This window comes from Protopterus annectens, chromosome 2.part2, assembly GCF_019279795.1.
Source record: "Protopterus annectens isolate FY-2018-M chromosome 2.part2, PAN1.0, whole genome shotgun sequence".
NCBI lineage: Eukaryota > Metazoa > Chordata > Ceratodontiformes > Protopteridae > Protopterus > Protopterus annectens.
Window position 1 is genome coordinate 8,843,550 of NC_056730.1, and position 24,710 is coordinate 8,868,259.

The 24,710-nt window shown below is 41.0% G+C and overlaps 1 protein-coding gene across 3 annotated transcripts in view; it reads right to left on the reverse strand.

The window, feature by feature from the left end:
- The window catches only part of WDR41 (WD repeat domain 41), a 1,028,182-nt gene that overhangs the window by 75,431 nt on the left and 928,041 nt on the right, over nt 1–24,710 (reverse strand). For all 3 annotated transcript variants that reach the window (XM_044063698.1, XM_044063697.1, XM_044063699.1), the window contains one exon: nt 14,400–14,521. In XM_044063698.1, the coding sequence (XP_043919633.1) occupies nt 14,400–14,521 (122 nt within the window). The remainder of the gene's footprint in view (nt 1–14,399; nt 14,522–24,710) is intronic.

Sequence of the window (24,710 nt, forward strand, 5' to 3'; positions counted from 1 at the left end):
AAACTCAGTTTCACATAGTTGGGAAGCCTGTTTCATAGGAGGAGCAGTCTCTGGAACATGCATCTTTCTCTCCAGCATGTCCTGATTAAGTCACAAACAAAATTCAGGTCCCTAGACCTTGTATTTCTTTTACTGTTTGACTTACGAATATGTAGGGCATTCATAAGTGTGGGGATTATGGAGTCTCTGTAATGGCTACAAAGAACCTTGCTGCAAAGAGGAGAGATCTGCACTGGGTTAGATGCTAGCTCCTACTGAATTTCCTGTGGTTCAAATCCCAAACCCATGCCTCTGGTTCAAATGCAAGAGTCAAACAAGCACCTAAATTTTTCAGACTGGTTTCAGGATTCCGGCATAAGCTCTCCCAGTAACTGACCCTCAACCCAGACTGATCAGTCCAAATGAGCTCAAAAAAAAAAATTCCCTAGAAACAATTTAGCCATAATATTCCCAGTGTATGATGGGATGACTCAAGGGGCAAATTCTTGTATTCAGGCTGTGAGCCAAGAGACATAAGTCAATCAAAATGTATCCCCAAGGTGGGATCCAGGACTGCACTTCTCCTGTGTCTCAGTCTCTGCCCAAACCCAAACAAAAGGAGAACAGTATAAAAAGGAACCTTTTCTAGTTGGGGATGATCCTAGCCCCTGAGAGATCTGAGATACCACAGATCAAGCAGAAGTAGCTCTAGAAGGCAATGGCCCAAACTAATCCTGCAAGTGGAAACTCAAGTGAAACTCTCATCCATTCACTGGGCATTTAAAGGAGCTCTCCTCACAAGGCTCTTACTCCTGAAATTTTTTTCTCAAATTCAGAATTTTCACTAAAAAAACACGCGAATGAAGATTGTTTTATCACTGCTAGCCTGGAATAAGATCTAAACTGTATTAAAGACAAAGGAAAAAAAATAGGAGGCAAGGGGGATAATCATGCTTGTGTCATTGATGTAAAACGTTACTGCAAGCATTGCCATGGGAATGCATCTGTCCCCTAGCTCAAGAACCTCTGGAAAAAAAAAAGACTCTCAACATTGACTATAGACAGGGAAACCTACAGTATCACTAGTGCACAAGCATAGAGATTCCTGTACTTTGTCAATGCAAATACATTGGGACAACTAGTTAAGTGTATCCACTGGGGGGAATAACATCTTGGATCGTGTCCTTATTAATATGGGCATCTTCCACCATCCCTTGTATATCCCCCATCTATTGTTAGGTCAGACCATAAAGCAGCCTTCTTTAAATAAAACTGAAACTAGAGATCCCTTCTACTCAAGGTACCTTTAGAAATTTCTTTAAGACAAACTACGTACTCCTAAGTTCATAGGTAGGTACTAGGCTATCAGCCCAAGGGCCTAAGTAAGCCTAGCCAACAGGGTTCCCTGGCTTACATCACCCAAGAAAGCTAATTTCCTGTGCCCCTGTCAAGCAGAACCACAGAAGTGATCCCCGGGGTGTATTTCCCATCCACTCAGGATTTTTCTTGAAGAGTGCTAATGAGGAACTTTACTTGACATAGATTGGTAGCTTGTTCCAGAGTATAGGAAGTCTCTGGGACAGGAATCTATCCCTCCAGCATGTTCTGTTTATTGTGGTGACAAGGTTTAGGTCCCTAGAGTGTACATCTCGGAGGGACTGGGATTTCTTTAGGTGTAGCATGTCCAACAGCTCTGGGTTTAACATAGCTTTATATGTTAGGCAGAGATCTCGGAGTAGGCGATATGCTACAGAGTAAAGCTGGAGTTTTTTTTTGAGACGGTCAGTGTAGGGCATCTGTTTGAGTCCAGTAATCCTCTTTGTGAGGTACTTCTGTGGCCTTTCCAGCTGCTGCAGATGTCTTGTGAGGTACATTCCAAAAGGGGTGTTGTACTCTATAAAGGGTCTAATGACTGCCGAGTAGAGAGGAACAATGACCTCTTTTTTCCTGGATGAGAACCCTTTTGTGATGAGGTGTGCCACATAGAAGGATTTCCTGAATACTGTCACAATGTGATTATCAAAGGAGGGACTACTGTTCACCTGGGTCCCAAGGTCTCATCACACACTCGGCGTTAAGTAGACTGCCGTTTATGTGGTAGTTCATGGGTAAAGAGTTTTTACCAAAGGGGATGACAATGCACTTTTTGGCATTGAGCTTGAGGCCATGCCTCTGACACCAGGCATCTGTCTCAGTGAGGCCCTTCTGTAGGATGTCCACATCATTTGGGCACTCAACTATGGCTCCTAGTTTGCAGTCATCTGCAAACCTAGTTAGCCAGAGGCCTTCTGTGTTAGCCTGTACTTCAGAGAAGTAGATATTAAACAGGAGAGGTCCCAGGACTGAACCCTGTGGTACTCCACTTGTCACTGGTTTAAAGTCAGATTTGGAGTCTGCAACTTTTACAGTGCGGGTACTGTCAGTGAGTCAGTTGGCAACCCATCTTGTGATGTAGGGATTCATACCTAGTTTAGTGAGTTTAGCTATAATTCCAAATGGGGGATGGTGTCGAAAACCTTGGCGAGGTCAAGATAGGCTGTGTGAACCACCTTACCCTCGTCTATGGCTTTGGTGAGTGCCTCAAAGAAGTCGATCAGGTTCAGAAAACATGATCTGCCTTTCACAAACCCGAACTGGGTGGGGTCCAGAGTTTGGAGGTTACCAATGTCTTTGTTTATGAGTTCCATGATGATATGTTCCATGGCCTTGCAGACCAGGCTCGTCAGGCTGCTAGGGCGATAATTCCCAGGATCAGTGGTGGCTCCCCCCTTTGTGGACTGGGATAACTGTTGCTGTGCACCATTCAGTGGGCACAAAAAGCCTGATGTGAGACTATGATTGAACATGGTGCTTAGGTAGGGAGCCAGTTCGTTCTGAAGTTCATGTAAAACATAGCCTGGGATGTTGTCTGGTCCCATGGATGCTGTGTTTTTGGTTTTAGAGAGTGCAATTTTTACCTGCATAGATGTGATTACAGGGACTCTGCATTCTTCCTGTATAGATATGGGCCATTTAGGGGGTGAGAGGGGGATTATTTAGCACTGAACCTATCTGCCAGGATGTTGGCAATATCAGCTGGTTCTGTAATTTTCATGCCGCTATGGTGTAAATCAGAGCAGACCTGGGAGTTGCCATTGAGATTCTTGACACAGCTATAGAATGCTTTGTAGTTGCCCTTAGAATCAGTGGCAATTTTGTTTTTGTAGCTAGCTTTGGAGGATCTTATAAGGGATCTCAACTTCTTAATGAGGCTGACCAGGGAGCTCCTCCACTCATGGGATTTTACTCTCTTTTGCAACAGTTTTTCTTTCTGTTGCAGAGTTTGTTTATGGCAGGGGACCACCAGATTGGCTTCCTTTTTGTGGAGGATAGCATCTTGGTTCTGTTTGGGATAGCACAATCCATGCACTCGTATAAGTGCTTATAGAGTGCATTTGTGTAGGATTCAGCCGTCGTAACTGTATTGTCCATCTGCGTGGGTGTCATGAAGTTCGCCACTTCTGTCTTAAGAAGCATGAAGCTGGCTTTGGAGAATTTTCTTACTGTGGTTTCCTTAATGGTGGGTGGGGACAGGATGCGGATATCTAGGGTGATTAGCTTATGATCGGATCTGACCAACGAGGAGTTGACTTCAGGTGTGGAACACCGGTCACTCATGCTGGTAATGACTAGGTCTAGGATATTGTTGCCCCTGGTGGGGGTGTGGATAAGTTGATCCAGGGCACTGGAATTTATGAATTCCAGAAAGTGTTGAGCGAAGGAGCTGGTACAGGAGTAGTTTTACCAGTTATTGGTGGGGGTAGTTGAAATCGCCCATTATTAGGGTGTTTGGTTGAACCCTAATATTTTCCAGTGTATAAAGAAAAGAGGAGTGGGAATCCTGGGGCATGGTGGGAGATCTGTAGCAAGCTACAATTTGGATTGCAGTTTTGCCCAGAGTTAGTTGCACTTGGATAACCTCGGATGCATTATGCTGTGCAACTAGCCTGGAGATGTGGATATCCTTAATGAATATGGACACACCTCCGCTTTTGGCATTCTGGTCCAGGTTAGATGGCCGAAAAGTGTGGTATGAGTTATAGCCTGGTAATTCAGGGGTACTCTCTAGAGCCTTGAACCAGGTCTCAGTCACTGCACAGATATCGATGTTCTCCATTTTAATGAGTGCCTCAAGTGAGTGCATTTTGAGATTTAGACTTCTAGCATTGAGTAGCATTACCTTCAGTTTTTGCTTGCCTGTTCTTGCTACGGTGGTGAATTTGTCATTTGAACCTTGCCTAAAAAAGGCACTACAGGGGGGCAAGACCCTTAGCCAGTATCCGGAATCCCAGGGGCGACAGGTGCAGGCCATCTCTGGCAAAGCATTGTGGTCTGTTGATCATGTCGTCCCAGGCGGACAGATACCGGATCCCCTTAGAATGACACCAGAAGCTTAGCCAATTGTTGAGGTCAATCATTTTGTCCTCGTACTGCGGTATCATTCTGGGTGATAGCAGGATTCTACTTAGGGCCAGGGTCATACCTGCCTGGGCTACAAGATTGGTGAGCTCTTCCATGTCTCTCTTCATGTAGTCCAGGGAGGTACGTCTCGGGTCGTACACTGGCAAGTTTCAAATCCTCACCAAACCCAGTTAAGTCCACTGACTACTCAGAAATGTGCACTATCCCATTATACCAGCATGTAAGCAGCTGCATAAATGCAGTTGTACCACGTAGGAACAAATGCAAGGCATACCCCAAAAATCAGTAAACTCTCAGTTAAACAGAACTCAAGCAACCAGAAAAAAAATTGAAGACATACAGTACAGTATGAACAATTCAGTTTTTCATGTATTCCACTATGTTTTCCCCTAGCAGAAACATACCTTATGTTTTTAGAGTTTTAAAATGGAAGATAAAAATAAATTCACTCTCTCCTTAACCTGACAAGTCAAACCGAACAATTCAAATTGCTAAAATGTCAACACTCGCTCCATACTCACTCAGTTTGCCAGATTTCACATTCTCTCTCTGATCTCTCACACACATACAATCTCTTCAGTGTTTATATATGCATTCACTCACTCACTCTCTCTCTCTCTGAGCTCTCACAAACACTCTCTTCAGCTTACATACATCTCACTGATCTCCCACAAACAGTTGCTTCTGCTTTCATACATGCATTCACTCTCTCTCTCTGAATTTAGTTCATTCAAATCAAATACACTCAGCGTGCCACTGAAAAAGTACAATTGTGTACACTTACCATAAATGTAGATGTTAGAGTGTATTCACTGTTGCAATCATTACATTTGGGTTATCTGCTTGCAGGTAGCCCTCAGTTGGCCTGACTATCAAAGTCTTGGGTCCTGCGTCAGTTGCTGTATCATCTTTCATGATGTCTGGTAGTCAGGGGTATAAAGCATGCAGCCGACACCATTACATCAGTTTTTCTTGCCCCAGATGTCAGGTGCCCCCTAATGGGAAGCAATTATATACAAGGTTACACCTCCACCAAAAAGCAAATACACCAAAAAGCTTTAAGTATAGTAAACAAGAAGAGAGGTATAGTCAATAGAAGTCAGGGGGCTGGAGGGAGGGTAATCAGGACTACAACAATGAATACATTCGAACATCTACATTTATGGTAAGTGTACACAACTGTACTGTTTCACTGCTGCAGTCATTACATTTGGGTAGATTCCCAAAGCTAAGGAAGGGAGGAGGCAATTAGATAGCATTAGGACCAGCTATTAGGCCCTGCAAGACTGCAGTGGCAAAACCAGCTCTGGATTTAGAAAACATTGGCAAGTGGTAATGCTTGGTGAAGGTATGTACAGAACTCCTGGATGCAACACCTCTGAGAAAGGCTGCAGAAGTAGATGCAGCCCTGGTGGAATGGGGTCTTATCCCTAGTGGGGTAGGTTTTCCATGGTGCTAATAGCAGAAATGAATGCAATGGCCTATCCACTTAGAAATGGCCTTCCCCTCTGCCCCTGCAGCAAATGCAACCAGCACCTGTTCAGATTTCCTGAGAGGCTTAGTCCTGCCAAGTAAAATATAAGTTGTCTGTGCACATCCACGGAGTGCAGTATTCGTTCCCCTTTGTTCTGTGGATTAGAAAAGAAGGTTGGCAAATGAATGGACTGATTAAGGGCCACACTGGATATCACCTTGGGCATAAAGGAAGGATTGGTCCTGAGGGACACCCTGGCCGCTTGAAAGATGATGAAAGGCTCCACTGCCATGAGGGCCTGCAATTCAGACACCCTTCTTGCTGAAGTGATGGCTAGAAGGAAGGCTGTTTTCCAAGAAAGGAATTTCAACTCTGCAGTTGCAGCTGGCTCAAAGGGAGGTAGAGTGAGCTTTTCCAATACCAAGTTAAGGTCCCAGGCTGGAGTAGTTTTTGGCCCCTCTGAGGAATTGCTTCAGCAGTGGATGAGACAAGAGGCGTGGCTCCGTATTATAATGTGCTGAAATGGCCGCGGCATGAATTTTAATGGAAGAGAAGGAAAGGCCCTTGTGAAGCATCTCAGTTAAGTATTGAAGAATATGCGGTAAATTGGGCACTGTTGTGCCGATCCCCTGAGTTTGGCTCCAGGAACAGAATCTTTTCCACTTTTTAGCACAGGATTTTCTAGTACTAGACCTCATTGCCTCCAGAATGACATCCATCACTTGCTTACTGAAGGATGGTAATGGAGAGCTCAGGTAATTAGCCAGGCTGCAAGGTTCAGGGTTTGAAGCTGGGGGTGCAGAATCTGGCCCTCCTGCTGGGACAGCAGGGAAGGGGTCTGAGGCAGGTGCCATGGTTCCAGCAGTGACACACTGTGCAAAAGGGGGTCCCAGTGTTGGCGTGGCCAGTCTGGTGCAATGAGTATTTTGTCCTTGGTTTGTCCTGTTTGATTTTTAGTCAAACTTTGGAGAGGAGAGGAGAGGCAGAGGGGGAAAAGCATAAACTGATAGGTTTTTCCGGGTGAAGGACAGGGCATCCACTTTCCAAGCTTGTCTGTGGGGAGTCCTTGTGCAGAATGTGTCCAATTGGTAGTTCTGAGAGGAGGCAAACAGGTCCATCTCTGTGCTCCCCCATTTGTTTCTCAAAATGTTGAATATCTTTGGTTCCAGTTTTCACTCGTGTGGGTCCATGAGATTTCTGCTTAGTTCGTCTGCCAGAATATTCAGCTTTCCTGGCAGGAATTGAGCTTGTAGGTGCACTTCGTAGCTCAAGGCCGTGTTCCACAATGCCATGGCTAGTCTGCAGAGGGGATAGAAATGTGTACCTCCCTGCTTGTTTATGTACCACATAACCATGGTGTCGTTCGTCTTTATCAGTAATTGTCCTGGATGAAGGTAGTCCTTGAAGGTTGTCAGTGCATTCTGTACAGTTAGCATTTCTTTTTGATTGATATGAGGGTGCATTTGATTTGGGCTCCATTTGCCCTGAATGTAATTCCCTGCCAGACGAGCCTCCCATGCATAGTCTGATGCGTCTGTAGTTAGGGTTTGGGTGGCAGGGGATGGTGTAAATGGCAGTCCCTTGTTTTGGTGGCAGGCCTCTGCCCACCATAGGAACTCTAGGTGCAGGCACGTTGTGATAGGAATCATTGTTTCCAGGCTGTGACTCTATAAACTTTTTAAGTACCACTGAAGTTTCCTCACATGCAGTCTTGCATATGGAATTAGAAGAATGCAGGAGGCCATGAACCCCAAGGCTTGCAGTATTTGCCTTGCAGATAGCAGGGTTTTTGTGGCCTCCTGTTTGAAGTAAGTCACCAAATGAATTTGCTTTTCTGGCGTAAGGAAAGCCATCTGGGCAGTTGTATTCAAGCTTGCACCCAGCAATATAATTTTTTGAGAGGGTACCAGTTGTGATTTGTTTTCGTTTATGGTGTACCCTAGACAAGTTAGAACTCTTTTTTACAAACGCCAGATGTTTTAGTAGAATGTCCTGGTTTTCTGCCTGAATTAGACAAGCGTCCACGTATGGATATATTTTAATATTTCTTTGCCTGCAAAATGCAATTACTGGAGCCAGGCACTTTGTGAATACCATGGGCGCAGAAGACAAGCCAAAGGGCAGTGCAGAGAACTGATAATGCATGCAGCCTGCTTTGAAGTGTAGGTATCTTCTGCAAGATTCCCTGATTGGGATATGCAGGTAAGCCTCTTTTAAATCTAGAGTTGCCAACCAGGTATCCTTGCCTAGCATAGGAAGTAACTGGTGAAGAGTCAGCATCTTGAATTCTGGAATGTCCAGAAAAGTGTTTAGAGTAGAAAGGTCCAGAATTGGACACCATGATTTGTCTTTTCGGGGTACCAGGAAAAGTCTGGAATAGAAACCTTGTCCCTTTTCCTCTTCTGGTACTAGCTGAATTGCCCCCATGTTTATGAGGGAAAGTACTTGTTTCTGAGCCTCTGCCCACTGATTTGGGGGCAAGTCTGGCCACCCGTTTGGAGTTGGCAGCATGTGGAAATGAAATCTGTATCCCTGGGACACTATATTTAAAACCCATTTGTCCTGGGTTATAAGTTGCCAGTTTCTTGAATGATGAGCCAGTTTCCCCCCAAAGGGGCGGCTAAGAGGTAAGTGCTTGGTAATTTTAAAGGGAAGTCATTGAGACTGTTTACCATAGGGTGGTGCCTTGTTATTTCCAGATTTGGAAGTGGAAGCACCCCATTGCTTAGTTCTGAAAGTCCCTTGGGACTGAAACCTGGTGCTTTTTGAATGTCTGGGTTTGGCTTGAGTGGCTCTGGAAGGAGGTGGAAAGGACCAGTTCTTAGTAGGCCATTGCCTACTAAATCTAGGAGGTTGTACTTGTAAGAAATCTTTCACAGTTTGCATAGATTTAGCTTTATCTTCCATCTTTTTTAGAACTTCTTTAGCCTTATTGTCAAACAGGCAGCCCTGCTGCAAAGGAGCATCCAATAGTTTTGCTTTAGCATGATCAGGCAGAGATTGCTCCTTAAGCCAAGCATGCCTTCTAAGCACAGACCCAGTAACAGCAGCCCTGCAAGAGGCTTCTAAAGAATCAAAACCACATTGCAAAGTATGTTTGCCAACTTGTTCAGCTGAATGCAATAAATCCTGTAAATCTTTATTCTCCACACAGTCAGAAATCAACATCATTTTCTATTTAAGCAGTCCCATGATATGCTGTTGATATTTTTGCATATGGAATTGACAGTTTAACGCCCTGATTGCTAAGGTTGCAGAAGTATAAACCTTTTTACCCCATCTATCCAGCGCCCTGGAGTCTCTATCAGAAGGGGTAGGATTTTTAGCAGTAACCTTAATGCCCTTGGGCCCCTGAGAAATGGTTTCAGGATTTTTGAAAAGGAATTTGTGGGACTCAGGAACCCTGTAGTACCTGTCTGGTTTGCTAGTGGCTGAAGGCAAGGAATCAGGGGCCATACTGGATTCCGAAAACATATCATCACAAATGTCTAGTACAGGAGGTATAGCCAAAGGCCTATGCTGAGGAAGAAGAAGGAAATCCCTAAGCCTCTTTTTGGATTCAGAGAATCCTGACTTTCCCAGTGGAAATGCTCCCTTAAGGTATGTAAAGTTTCCCCAAAAGAGCAAACCTCAGGTGGAGAAGCAGAGGGAATGTAATCCTCAGCATCAGAGTCCTTATAAGTAGTTATGGACAAATCCAGATCATTAGAAGTGTCAGAAGAAACAGAGTCCTGTTCAGAAGATTCATAGTCAAGTTCAATCCTAGGCCTCTTGGGGGTGGGGGGGTGGGGGTTGACTACCCCTGATTAGAGTAATTAAATCTTCAGCCATTTTGATCATTTGTTTTTTAGGCATAGGGGCCTGAACATGTGGCCTGGGCATCAGTTTATTAGACATAGATTGAGATTTAGGCCTTAGTATTGAAGTTGTAGTCGGTTTAATATGCAAAACTGTAGGCCTGAATACACCCTCAGAAAACGGTGCCTGCACAGCGGCTCCGGACCCATCCAAGGTAGAGACATCCACGGGTTCCACATGTGAAGCATCTCTCGGCATATTGGACTCTGAATGGGTCTCAGTACAGGCCTGCGAATCAGAAGTAGCAGGTATCAGGGGCTGCGAAAGTGCCTCACTGAGTACCGGTGAACTGGCGACTGGCTTACGAGAAGTGTCGTCGGCAGTTTTGGACCTCAAAGGCCTGTCTCTGTCTTTTTCTTTGCGTTTTTTCAGTATTTCGGTAGTCAGATGGCTAACTGACGTCATTTCTGGATAATTAAACAGAGAACCGAAATATTTAGAAGCAAAAATGTACCGACAATGGATAGTGTGCTGATTAAAGCACAAAACCGACAGCAAGGTATGTCGTGGTCAGGGCCTAGGCAAGAAATACAGTACAAATGAAAATCCTTATGAGGTATTTGCTTCCCACAAGTAATACAATTATGAACTTTTACTGACATCGGTAAGGAGCAAGAAAAAGTTTCGCCAACGGGGTACTTAGCTTTTAGTTGAAGACTTCAGTTCTGAAACTCGAAAATGAAAATTTCAGGAGTCGTCTGACCGGCACTTGCGAACTGCTTCTGGCACCGCACGGCAAGAAAGACCGATGTAATGGCATCGGCTGCATGTTTTATACCCCTGACGACTTGACGTCATGGAAGAAGAGACAGCAACCGACGCAGGACCCAAGACTTTGTTAATCAGGCTGACTGAGGGCAACCTGCCAGCAGATTACCCAAATGTAATGACTGCAACAGTGAAACACGAAGAACATCCACACTTACCCGGCATCTACCAATCCCCATGGGTGCTGGTTAACTGAGAGTTTACTGTATCAGCAAGCTTTACAATAAAAGGAAACAAATTTTGACCAAGAGTAAGAAGAGTAATTCACAGAATGCTACAGCCCTTGTCACTGAAATAAATAAACAACTTAGGTACCTAATAAAATTCGCCAAAGCGGAGTTTGAGGTTAAAATAGCTACCCAAGCCAAAGATAATCACAAGGCACTTTTTAGTTATCTTAATAATCTCAAAAGCACAACATAGCTATGTGATAAACTGATTATGAATGGTGTTATCTACACTGAAGCTGAAAATATAGGTAACTCACTGGCCGATAAATTTAGCTCTAACTTTACCTCTCTCTCACCCCAATTTGTCCTTCAAAATATACATGAAACTGACTCACTTCCAGCTAGCACATAAGACCAAGTCCCTAAAAGCACCATCAAAGGCTAAAAGTACAGTATCGATGGGGTACTGTCAATATCCCTAGATGCATCTTAAACAGCATGAAACACAATTTAGCTACACCCCATAACAACACTGTAAAATATCAGCCCCCACACAGCTTTTGTACCAAGCAAATGGAGAACAGCTACAGTCATTTCCCCAGACTCAGCCAATTATATGCCCATAGGTCTGACCAGCATCATATGTAAAACCGTGGAACGACTGATCATGGAATTAATCAAAAGGGACAAAGGGAACCTCCAAGCACTAGATCTGTCTTGGGTTCCGTTCATTAAGAGCAGGTCATGCTTACTCAACCTGATGGATTCTTTTGAAAAGGTCATTAAAGCAATAGATGAAGGCAAAACGATACACACTGCATACCTCGAACTGGCCAAAGCTTTTGACACAATTCCCCACTTCAGGTATAGTATAAAAGCTAAATAAACTGGGAATAAACCCCTATGTCACCTGCTGGATTGCCAGCTGGCTCAGAGACAGGACAATAAGCAATTAAAACAGGGGAAGTTACCTCCGCAAAAAGACCAGTCACCACTGGAGTCCCCCAGGGTTCTGTGCTGGGACCACTCCTCTTTGGCATCTACTTTTTTTGAAGTAAAAGCCAGTACCAAAGCACTCTGGTTGACTAATTTTGCAGATGACTGCAAGCTAAGAGAAGTCACTGAATCCCCAAATCACTTAGCCATCCTGCAGAAATGTCTGTCTCAAATAAATAACTGGTGTCAAAAACCATGGTCTGAAACTAAATGCCAAAAAATGCATTACTGTATCCTTTCGGAAGTTATCTACCCCAGGGAACTACCACATCGACAATATACCTCTATGAGTTGACCCAGTTGTTAGGGATTTGGGAAGTTATGTGGACAGTGTCCTAACTTTTGACTAAAATGTGTCTACTGTTGTATGAAAGTCCTTCTATATTACACAGCTTATAAACAAAGCGATTGTGCCTAGCTCTAGGGATGTGACTGTTCCCCTTTACTCAGCCCTCTTTAGGCAAATCATTGAATATAATGCCACCCCTTGGCATGTATCTGTCCAAACACATGCAACAAATGGAATGCCTACAGAGAAGCCTTACTAAAATGATACAAGACCTAAATAACATGTCTTACATGAACCAACTTAAAGCTTTGTCACTACTGTTAGTATCCTAAACATAGCTTAGAGGTGATCTGTGTCTGGCATACAAGGCATCCTCTGATCCCCTCCTGATGGATTTACTGCACATCAGCAAGTCAAATGTCATCAGAAATATTCAGTCTAGGGATCTAAACCTCTTCTGCAACATCAACAGAACAGCTTGGATGAACAGCAATGTTTTATTTCACTGAGGATATTGTTTCTATGGAACAGATTCTCCATCCATATAAAGAAAGGTTTATTTCTGTCCATGTCCAAGTGCAACTTAGACCTATGGGTGGGAAACAGAAACTGTACTCAAGAACTGCCCCCTGTACTACTAATGGAAAAATGTAGCTCCTAAATGCTTTATGCCATGCATGGGTCCACTCAAATTATCTATGGTATGATCCCAGTTATTCTCAATAAGGATAATATATAATTATCAATGATGAGATGAGTAAGGGCAATCTAAAACCACATGGGATAGGTTATTTTGAGCATAAAAATCAGAAAATGCTAGGCTTAAAATGGCCTGCAAGGCCAGCTAGCCTGGTATTTATCTATGAACCTATGATAGGTGGACCCAACCATAGGATTCAACAATGAGTATCCTCAAGGTTAGAGGTATTAGATACAACCCAGACAAAAAGGCCACAGTATATTTAAAATGAAAAAAGCAAAAGCCAAAAAAGATGTCTGCCATTTAACTTGAAGTGAGCCAATTTTCGTGGCTAGTTGTATAAATAATGAGGGATATAGAGCTAAGATGATCTCGTTCTAGCTTTTGTGTCTTTTCAGTTTCAGTATTAAATAGGTTCAAATGCAATATTTTTTCTGCTGTTTTCATTCACCACTACTAACTCCCATTTTCTTGTACAGTGCTGTCCATTTATACCAGGTCTGTATTAGAACACCGAAGTTTCAAAACTTGGAGTATTTTAATATCGACCCATTTTCAGCGAATGCTGAAAATATCGAAGAAACAGAAAACCAAATTTTTTCCCAGGGAAAGAATTTGGTTGTCAGTTTCTGTTGCTTCAGAATTTTCAGCACTGTGGTGGAAAGTTACGGGTCGGGTTCAGGTAAGTGTGTGATTGTGTGGACGTGAGGGTTAGGGTGGGTTAGGTGAGTTAGGGTTAGGGCGCGGGTCAGGTAAGTGTGTGATTGTGTGGACATGAGGGTTAGGGCGGGGTAGGTGAGTTAGGGTTAGGGCATGGGTGAGGTGACTGTGCGATAGTGACGGATCTTAGAGCTAGGGTTTGGGTTAAGGTAAGTGGATAGTTAGTGGTGTATGTATAGTTTAGTGTAGGGTTAGGTGTAAGAGTTTAGGTGTATGTGTGTGGATTGCTGTTTGTTTGCTCTGCTTGTGCTGTGTGTATGTGTTTTGGAACAGCAAATTTTTTCCCTAGGAAAAAAAACGCTGTTCTGTATGTTCGATGTTTTAAATTTTCCATGACTAGGGTTCGATATTAGAACACTCAAAGTTTTAAAACTTCGGTGTTCTAATATAGACCCTTTATATCAACTGCATTTCTGCAGTACCATTTGGCCATATATACGATTTTGTTCCATCATGTTGCAGTCAATAAGAAACGGTTTCTAGAAACTGTCCATATAAAATGGCTAACTAGTATGGTGTGATAGTTTAATAAAGAAGTCAGTGGGACTTTGTTTCAAGAGATTGCTGTTGGGATATCTGTGGCTAAAATAAGCGGATCAGACCTCACTATAACACTCCACGTCATCCCTGAAAATTAAACTTTGGCAGCTCATTAGTGTAAACTGTTAACTACGTTAAACAGATAATTTGATAATGTTAATGTGCTAAAACTCCTACAATCAACAACCTTCTTCTTGCAGATTATGTTTCCAGTTATTATAGCTGTATAAATCTCTCATATCTTAGTTTTTCTTCTCGCCGTCATGTTCATCAATTCCATTTACACTTGGCAAAGCACCTGTTTGAACAACATAATGCATTCTTTGATGCTACACTCAATGTCTTAATACACTGTCCCTCACAGAGCTTATGCTATGTTACTACATGTGAACTTCTGAACTATAAGGAGCATTAAATAAGGATGAAAAGAAATTTACTTCATACCTGCTGGACACTTCTGAGATGAACAACACGTTTAAATCATGAGCTGTCCTTTGACAGGCGATGACACTTTTTGTCTCAAGACTATATACATATATTCCTCTTCCAACCGCAATAAAAATATACTGAAAAAAAACACAATATTAAATATTGCTGGGAAATTTCACTTTGAAATGGACTCAAAAACAGATACTTTATTGGGCCATAACTGCATTAAAAACATTGTTAAACATACATCATATATTTCAAAGAAGATTTTTCAACACTGAAAGAAATAATATTTGGGAAGTTTGTTTTCATTCATAACATATGTTTTCATCTATAAAGTTTAAATTTATTTCTTCACTTATATTCCTGGAATTTTTGAAAAATAACTTCATAATGAAAATAAAACTACACAGCAAACAAAAGCATAAGTAATGTAAACAGCTTCATGGGCCTTTACTCACTGCCACAGTTCAAAAACAAAATAATCAACTTTAACGACTACCTTACTACTTGGTTTCATTCTAGGGAAATCCAGTACAAATCAGTAGACAGGCTAGACTGCTAGATATCCTACACCTCTCTCCTTGTGACTTATTGGCTAGAACACTTGCTATCGCCAACATGCCTTTTTTAGACGGAGTTTATCTTCTACCAAAAACTAAAATTATAATCAGGCTTGCAAGGAACTGCTCAATGATACAGAAGTCTTAAAATAATTAGTTTTGCTACCTTGCTCAGCCTTCAGCACATACATATGAGTGCAATCATGGGATGACAGTTTCAGTGTATGTTTATATCACTCCCTCTACACCTGGATTTAACACCTATAATTTATTCAGACCTTCCAGGAACTACAGGGGAAGCATATATATTCCTCTGTTATCCCACTGTCTTGCATCAAAATTAACACAACGTTAATTGTAACCTTCTGGAAATCTTAGTGACAATATTACAGGTTTCCACCAATGTCCATAACTGACCATGATATACATTTAAATCAACTGGGGATTATAGCTATTAAATCAGAAACAATAATCTTTAGGAGACTTCAAGTATCTGCCCATCATCTGGAAAACCTATACAGCAAATAAGTATTAACATCTTTGCATGAAGATTTAGCCATGAGTAAGAGCTATTTATATGCGCACCTCGAACAGACACCAAACTGGCTAAGAACAGGAAAAACAATATTCCTATTTGAGTGAACCTGCAAGCTACCCTAAAAATTATAGACCAATAACTTGCCTTCCGACGACGTATAAACTATAAACTGGAATTGATGCCGACAGAGTTTATAGTCATTGAGGAAAAAACTTAATTATGGCAATAGAACAAAAAGGTAATAAAAGAATGTCATATGGAACAAAGGATCATTTGTTGTTAAATAAGGTCATAATGGAGAAGTGTAAAAAGGGGAAGAATTTAAGTATGACATGGATTGACTATAAAAAAGCATTCAATAATATCCCACATTCGTGGACAAAAAGTGGTTAAAAATGTATAAGATACACCCTACACTAATTGACTACATTACAGTGACCATGAAACAGTGGCAGAACACTTTGCAACTTGTGACTTTTTCAAGCCATGATAAAGGAAATTATTATTCCAGGGATAAAAATTCAAAAGGGGATATTCCAGGGTGACTGACTGTCACCGTTGCTATTCTGCCTTGCCCTTAACCCATTAAGCTGTGTACTAACAGCTTAGGTCATGGCTATAATTTGGCTCTTAGAAAACAACAGTGTAAAGACCTCTCTTCTCTTTGTCCATGACTGAAAACTGTACAGCTCATCAGATGAGGAACTGAAAGCACAACTGCAAGCTGTCAAAACTTTTTCAGATGATATACGGATGTCATACGGTCTTGATAAATGTGTAAATGTGTAAAAGCAACCTTTAAAGTAGGAGAACTGCACCACCAAGAAAACATCAGTTTGGGACAAGAATGTGATCTAAAACAACTTGAACAAGAGGGAGTATGTATAAATATTTGGGAACTGATGAAGGATCAACAATAAAACATGAACAAATGCGAATAGAACATAGTAAGGAAAACTTAAACTTAAATTAATCCTGAAAACAGGGTTGACATCTAGGAACAAAATCCAAGCTATAAAGCAATTTGCTCTTCCTGTCCTAACTTACAGTTCTGGAGTGATTGACTGGCTCCCAAAACATATTGGACAGATTAAATAGGAAAACAAAAAGGATGCTTCATGCTCACCAAATGATTTATAAATATCAGTGCATACCAAGATTATATATTCCCCATTCTGAAGGAGGGATGGGCCTCCTTCAAATTGATTACATTTATAGATCTGTAGTCAAGGGACTCCACACATATCTGCTGACCTCACAAGACCCAAATATATTGAAAGTTTTGAAACATGAGGAGAATAAATCTAAGATCATTTCCCTGCTTAGGCTTGAAGAAGCATATTAGCATCAATCAGGAATGGAAATCAAACCACAAGTAGATAAAAATCGAATATGCCAGATGAGAAGGCAAGAAATGTGGAAAATGCATAAATATAATTGCAAGTAAAGAAAACTTCTTGAAGAACCTCATATTTATCAGAAACAAACACAGGAATGGTTTAGGAGAGGTGAATTCAAACCAAGTGATGAAAGGTTAATATTGGTGGGACAAGATAGTGGGCTACGTACAAGCTGGTTTACAAAGTACACTGAACATGTGGGAGAAACAGACAAATGCATGTTTTGTAAAACAGAACTGGAAACAGTAGTACACCTCATTGCTGGTTGTGACATACTAATGGAAGAGGGGCTATAAACTGAAAAGTACAATAATGTGGCAAGACTGTTGCACTGGCGATTGTGAAAACATTATGGTACTGAAGTAGCTGAAAAACACTGGAAGCATGAACAACAAAGCATCACAGAAAATGATGAAGTCTACATCACATGGGATCGCATCCATTACCGACAGTTCAAAAGATAGACCTAGAAAACCAGATACAGTGGTCCAAGAAAAGAAGACAAAAGTAGCATTGATCATTGAAATCGTCACACCCAATGACTACAGTGTCTTACACACACACAAACACAGAGTCATAAAATATCAGGATTTGCAGGCAGAAATGAGAGTGATGTGGAAGAAAGATACCCAGGCAGTTCCAATGGTAGTAGTAGCAACGGGCCTTATAAAAATAATCTACAATCATATTTAAATATGTTACCAATACATGCATCTCCGTACGAATTGCAAAAGGAATCATTACTGGGCACACTGCGGGTGCTGCAAAGAGCATTTCTGGCTGACATCAAATATTGAAACAATACAAATTTCATGAACTTTAATCATACTTTGACTTGGGAATGGGGTCCATTCCCATCACGGTATTAGAAACCCAAATGATTTGGAGAAATTAAAAAGCAACAAACCAAAAACAATTAAGCACATCAGCATGTGAGAAAGGAATCATCAGCTTCTGAATCTGAAGATGACACAGATACTGGTGTGGAGGTGAATACTAATGGACAGCATAGTGAGATGATGTGAAATACTGGTTTTGTAAAAGCAAAGAATGGTAAAACAAAGGGACTGTATTCAAATATAGCAGCAGCGTTAAATAATGGTGAGAATCCTTTTATTTGCACCAAAAGACTAACAGACGCTGTCAGTTTAAATGAATATAAAGCTTTATGTGAGAACATAAGTTGCTTAAGAAATACAAGAGTATTGATATTGAAAACAAATATTTTCGTAAGTGCATTGAATTAAATTAGTGCCTACGGGACTTCGGTTCTTTAAATGTCCCAATGGCATAACTGATAAAGACCGGTTTTTTAACAACTGAAAAGATTTCTTCAATGAAGCAGGTGTCAACTTTTTAAAATTACTTGTTGAGCGCAACAATAACATTATAATGGGTCTTAAAGAAGATATTCTTAAGGCTGAACAAGCCATTGAAACTAGATTTCAGTTCATTTTTTTTTCTGAAAGAACTGAGTCTTCTCTTTTACTTGAAGAGTTAGAACAGCATGAAAAAATATTAATACAAAGAAAAAATAATAAATTGGATCGTGACTTGACTGCATATGAGATGGACATTGCATACAGCATGTTCCTTCCTAATAAGAACAGCAATAACAATATTCCGTTCAATAAAAGGAACTTTCAAGCTTCAAAATCAGTCTACCTTAAACAACACACATATAACATAACATATGGGATTGGGAGGGTGGCCTAATGGTTAAGGTGTTTGCCTTGCAAGCACAAGGTGCAGGGTTTGAGTCTCACAAGGGATAACTGGCTAGGCTTAAAATGGCTCGTAAGGGCAGTTAGCTTAGTACTAATCTATGAACCTATGAACCTATAATAGACCAGCCTTTGCGAGTGATGTCACAAATGAAATTACACCATCGACGTCTTTTTCAAACAGTAGCAGGATGGTTAAAACTAATAAAGACATTAATGGGTCTGCAGATGAAGGTATTTTTCATGAAGAAACGGATGTTCCTTTTACTGATAATAATGAATTGGGGAACAAAACAAAATCTTTTTTAGTCTTCGAAAAAGAAAAAAGGCAATTGAGACCGAAGCGCATAACCACGCGCAAGAAGGGCTAGAGTGTTCTGTTAACATCGGATACCTCGACGGACAACAAATGAGGTATAACGCTTCTGTGAAAGACATTTGGAATATGTCTAGTTTTAATTTAAATGCTAACCATATTACTTTGCTGAGATTAGGGTTAAATTTTGTTCCTAGTATCAAAACAAATATCACTAATGCAACTGTTGAGCTTAAGCAATTTACCAGGAAATTAAATTTGTCTTACTTATTGAAAGATGTTAAAAATACTGAACAGCTGTTGGTCAAACCATCCTGTTTTAATTCATTGTTGAACCATACTTTAAAAATTTTCGAATTAGCTTGTGAAACTGAATTTAGGAGTATTCTAGGATCTAACAAACGGCACCCGATGGGTGACAATTTGAGTACAGAACTTAGAATTGCAATGAAAGAATTGTGTGAAAATAAATCTATACATATTATGAAAAGCGACAAAGGGGGTATGCTTGCCCTAATGGACCAAATGGAGTATGTAGCCAAGATGGAAAACATGCTTGCAAATGAAAGTGAATATCAAAAAGTCACCAATATAGACATTTTAAAATGTTATAAATATGTTTATAATTTTTTGTACGATAGTTTGTTGGCAAGTGATTTGAATGTGGCTATGTATAATTTTTGCAATATAGAAAACCCTAAAATTGGTGTGTTATTCGGTATTCCGAAGACACATAAGAGTTTATCTAACCCCCCTTTTAGATCTATTATTTCTGCACCAAATTATGTCATGGAAGGTATTTCTCTACTTGTGGATTATCTTTTACAGTTTTAGATTCATAATATGGAATCTTTTTTAAAGGACTCATGGAATTTCTTGGAAAGTTTTAGACTGTTTAATGAAATAGTAAGATTTGACCCGAACAAATACATTATGTTTACTTTAGATGTTACATCATTATACACGATTCCCACATGAAATAGGGGTTGAATATGTTAGAATGTATTTAAATCGTTTTACTAATCGTTATACTAATGTTATTAATTTTCATTGCAATTTGTTGGATATTATTTTGAAAAATCATTATTTTTTGTTTAACAAGTCTTATTACAAACAAATTCAAGGCATAGCAATAGGGATAGCGGTTGCCCCTTCTTTTGCCAACATTGTGATGGAGTGGTGGGAGCAAGAAATTGCTAAACCTTATTTTAACCAGTTTCAAGTTGTTTATTATAAAAGGTTTATAGATTATTTGATATTCGTAGTTGAAGGGAATGTTGAAACAGTCAATACTTTGGTTAGAACTATTAATTCTTGTTCATCTTTTCTCAAATTTCTTGTAGGAGACACTGGTACCTCTATAAATTTTTTGGACGTCCATCTGGAATGGGACTATTTGGAAAATACATTTAGTAGTAGTATTCATAGGAAACCTAGTTTTATGAATTGGTACTTACATTTTTCTAGTCAACATTCATATCACATAAAAAAGAACATTCCAAAAGGTCAGTTCATCCGTGCTAGCAGGATGACTAGTGAAGATGAACGACTAAAAATAGAGTTTTCACACATTAAAAACATGTTCTTGGAATGTGGATATGATGAAAATTTGTTGGATGAACAAATTCAATATGTATGGAATGGTAGAATAGAAAAGTATCCACCTATCCTTACTAAAGCTCTGGTGTTGGTCACTAAGCACATACCACGTGATGACAAACATTTATGTTTTAATTTGCCAATAACTAGTGATGTACCAGTTATTAGGAACATCATATTAAACAACTGGCAGATAGTGAAAAGCAATCGAGAATTGTGTAATAGTGTGGGTGAACACCCTAGTTTTGTATACAAAAAAGATGTTAATTTGAAGAGCTTATTTGAAAAGGGTAGAGATAGTTCAGATGTTGACAGTTTCAGTATGAGTACCACTAAGGGCATGTATAAATGTCAGACATGCAGTATATCTCTTGTTTTTCCTGCTTTACTAGTTTAGTCCAGTTTCAGAGTTGCTGATTCCTGGGCTTTGGTTGTAGTTCCTGTGTACTGTTTCCTTGCCTTATTGGGGGAAGGGAAGCTACCTTGCTTTCCTGCTTTACTAGTTTAGTCCAGTTTCAGAGTTGCTGATTCCTGGGCTTTGGTTGTAGTTCCTGTGTACTGTTTCCTTGCCTTATTTGGGGGAAGGGAAGCTACCTTGCTTACCAGTGGGAGTGGGAAGCATTGAGCTGCCTTTTGTCCAGTTTTGTGAGGTTTCAGCCAGTAACTAGTAGTTTATTGGTCGTTTTGGGCCAGTTTCTAGCTTTTTCCAGCCCCTGGTATAAAACTTTCAGCTTGTACCTACTCAGCACAGACTCCACGTGGGCCAGCAGAGTAATCCAGGCTGCAGAGAGCTGAATAAGCGACTTTTCTTGATACTAAGTATATTTTTGTTGCTTTCCACATCTGAATACCTAGCAACTGTATTTCGCCTGCCTTTCTGTTACATTGGAGCTGTTTTTACTGCATTTAACTTAATATTGCACTTGGAATCCTTGTTTGTTACTATTTGACTGTATTTGTAGCAAATTCTTCTGTGTAAGCTGTAGTAGCTGATTCATAGCATTTATAAGTGTTTGCTGTACCTGTTTCTGCCTGTTTTGTGAAAAAAAGGAAAAAAATATCTCTTGTTTTTCCTGCTATACTAGTTTAGTCCAGTTTCAGAGTTGCTGATTCCTGGGCTTTGGTTGTAGTTCCTGTGTACTGTTTCCTTGCCTTATTTGGGGGAACGGAAGCTACCTTGCTTACCAGTGGGAGTGGGAAGCATTGAGCTGCCTTTTGTCCAGTTTTGTGAGGTTTCAGCCAGTAACTAGTAGTTTATTGGTCGTTTTGGGCCAGTTTCTAGCTTTTTCCAGCCCCTGGTATAAAACTTTCAGCTTGTACCTACTCAGCACAGACTCCACGTGGGCCAGCAGAGTAATCCAGGCTGCAGAGAGCTGAATAAGCGACTTTTCTTGATACTAAGTATACTTTTTGTTGCTTTCCACATCTGAATACCTAGCAACTGTATTTAGCCTGCCTTTCTGTTACATTGAAGCTGTTTTTACTGCATTTAACTTAATATTGCACTTGGAATCCTTGTTTGTTACTATTTGACTGTATTTGTAGCAAATTCTTCTGTGTAAGCTGTAGTAGCTGATTCATAGCATTTATAAGTGTTTGCTGTACCTGTTTCTGCCTGTTTTGTGAAAAAAAAAGAAAAAAAGAAAAAAATATCTCTTGTTTTCCTGCTTTACTAGTTTAGTCCAGTTTCAGAGTTGCTTATTCCTGGACTTTGGTTGTAGTTCCTGTGTTCTGTTTCCATGCCTTATTTGGGGGAAGTGAAGCTACCTTGCTTACCAGTGGGAGTGGGAAGCATTGAGCTGCCTTTTGTCCAGTTTTGTGAGGTTTCAGCCAGTAACTAGTAGTTTATTGGTCGTTTTGGGCCAGTTTCTAGCTTTTTCCAGCCCCCTGGTATAAAACTTTCAGCTTGTACCTACTCAGCACAGACTCCACGTGGGCCAGCAGAGTAATCCAGGCTGCAGAGAGCTGAATAAGCGACTTTTCTTGATACTAAGTATATTTTTGTTGCTTTCCACATCTGAATACCTAGCAACTGTATTTCGCCTGCCTTTCTGTTACATTGAAGCTGTTTTACTGCATTTAACTTAATATTGCACTTGGAATCCTTGTTTGTTACTATTTGACTGTATTTGTAGCAAATTCTTCTGTGTAAGCTGTAGTAGCTGATTCATAGCATTTATAAGTGTTTGCTGTACCTGTTTCTGCCTGTTTTGTGAAAAAAGAAAAAAGAAAAAATATCTCTTGTTTTTCCTGCTTTACTAGTTTAGTCCAGTTTCAGAGTTGCTGATTCCTGGGCTTTGGTTGTAGTTCCTGTGTACTGTTTCCTTGCCTTATTTGGGGAAGGAAGCTACCTTGCTTTCCTGCTTTACTAGTTTAGTCCAGTTTCAGAGTTGCTGATTCCTGGGCTTTGGTTGTAGTTCCTGTGTACTGTTTCCTTGCCTTATTTGGGGAAGGGAAGCTACCTTGCTTACCAGTGGGAGTGGGAAGCATTGAGCTGCCTTTTGTCCAGCTTTGTGAGGTTTCAGCCAGTAACTAGTAGTTTATTGGTCGTTTTGGGCCAGTTTCTAGCTTTTCCAGCCCCTGGTATAAAGCGCTAAACAGCGTTAGCTGAGCTGCCACTGTTGCACACTAGGGCAGTGCCGGTTAAGCAGGTTTAAACTATTCGGGCTACCTAAAGTCCACTCTTCAAATTTTCCCTTAAAACTACCTTCCTCGAACTATACTACTGATCAAATCAGCGTATCCTATAACTAAAAGATCAACTCTACTTGACTCCAAGTAGACTATTCTCTATCTATTAAACCTAGCACTTGCTCCTACAGTACTTATTACCTTGATACGGCACTCTTGTCATAGACAGTACCCCAAAAAGGCAACCCCCCATTTCTCGGTCACCCACGTCCCCGGAATCTTTTTTTAAAGTTTTTCGTCTACCCTTCTAGCATGTCGAGGGATCAGTTGCTAGTGTCCTCTCCTGCTCAGCTGGTGAACCTGGGAATATTGAGGCAATGTTTCAATTGCCTCATGTACACTGAACAACCCTTTCCTCCTCCCACAAAACACAAATACATGCGAGAGATGCAACTATACGGCCAAACTGGAGGCTGAGCTCTCTCAACATAGGACTGGCAAGACCAGTCAGGAGGAGAAGGTTACCACACACACTATAGACCCAGTCTCACATAGTACCATTACAACCTCAAATCATACACATAAACACACAAAGACATACTCGGAGGCTCTGATCAAAAATCTACCAAAACAGCAGAGGCCACCAAAGCAGACACCCAAACAACCACCACCTCAGAACACAACACCCGCAACACATAGACCTCACAGTCAGAGTGTCAAACAGTCACAGCCCTTAAGGCCAAACACAATGCCAGACACACTAGTCATTGGTGACTCCATAGTCAGACACACTGATGTCCCGCTCACCAGACTGAGTAAGGAGAAGGTCACAGTAAGCTGCCTGTCGGGCGCTAGAATCCGCCACATAACGCAAGCACTCAGGTCTCTCAACAGCAGGTACAAATATGACTCAGTCATTGTCCACGCTGGTGTAAACGACCTGAGACGTACCTCCTTGGACTACATGAAAAGAGACATTGAGGAGCTCTCTGATTATGTAGCCCAGGCAGGTATGACCCTGACCTTGAGCAGTATCCTACCTTCACCAAGAATGATGCCACAATACAGAGATAAGATGATCAGCTTTAACAATTGGCTTAAACACTGGTGTCATTCAAAGGGGATACAGTATCTGTCTGCCTGGGATGACATGCTAGACAAGCCACGCTGCTTCGCAAGGGACGGCTTGCACCTGTCACCCTGGGATTCGGATATTGGCAAAGGCTCTTGCCACCCCATAGTGCCTTTTTAGGCAAGGCTCAAATTCTAAACCTACCACCCTAGAACACAAAAAGGAAAAAAACTAAGGGTAATGCTGCTCAATGCCAGAAGTCTAAATCTCAAAATGCATGCACTCGAGGCCCTTCTCAGTATGGAGAACATCGATGTCTGTGCTGTGACAGAGACCTGGTTCAAGGCTCCTGAGAGCACCCCAGCGCTATCAGGTTTTACCTCATATCATGCGTTCCGGCCCCAAAATCCGGACAATACCAAGAAAGGAGGGGGGGTATCCATATTCATCAAGGACACCCACACCTCAAGACTGGTGGCAATG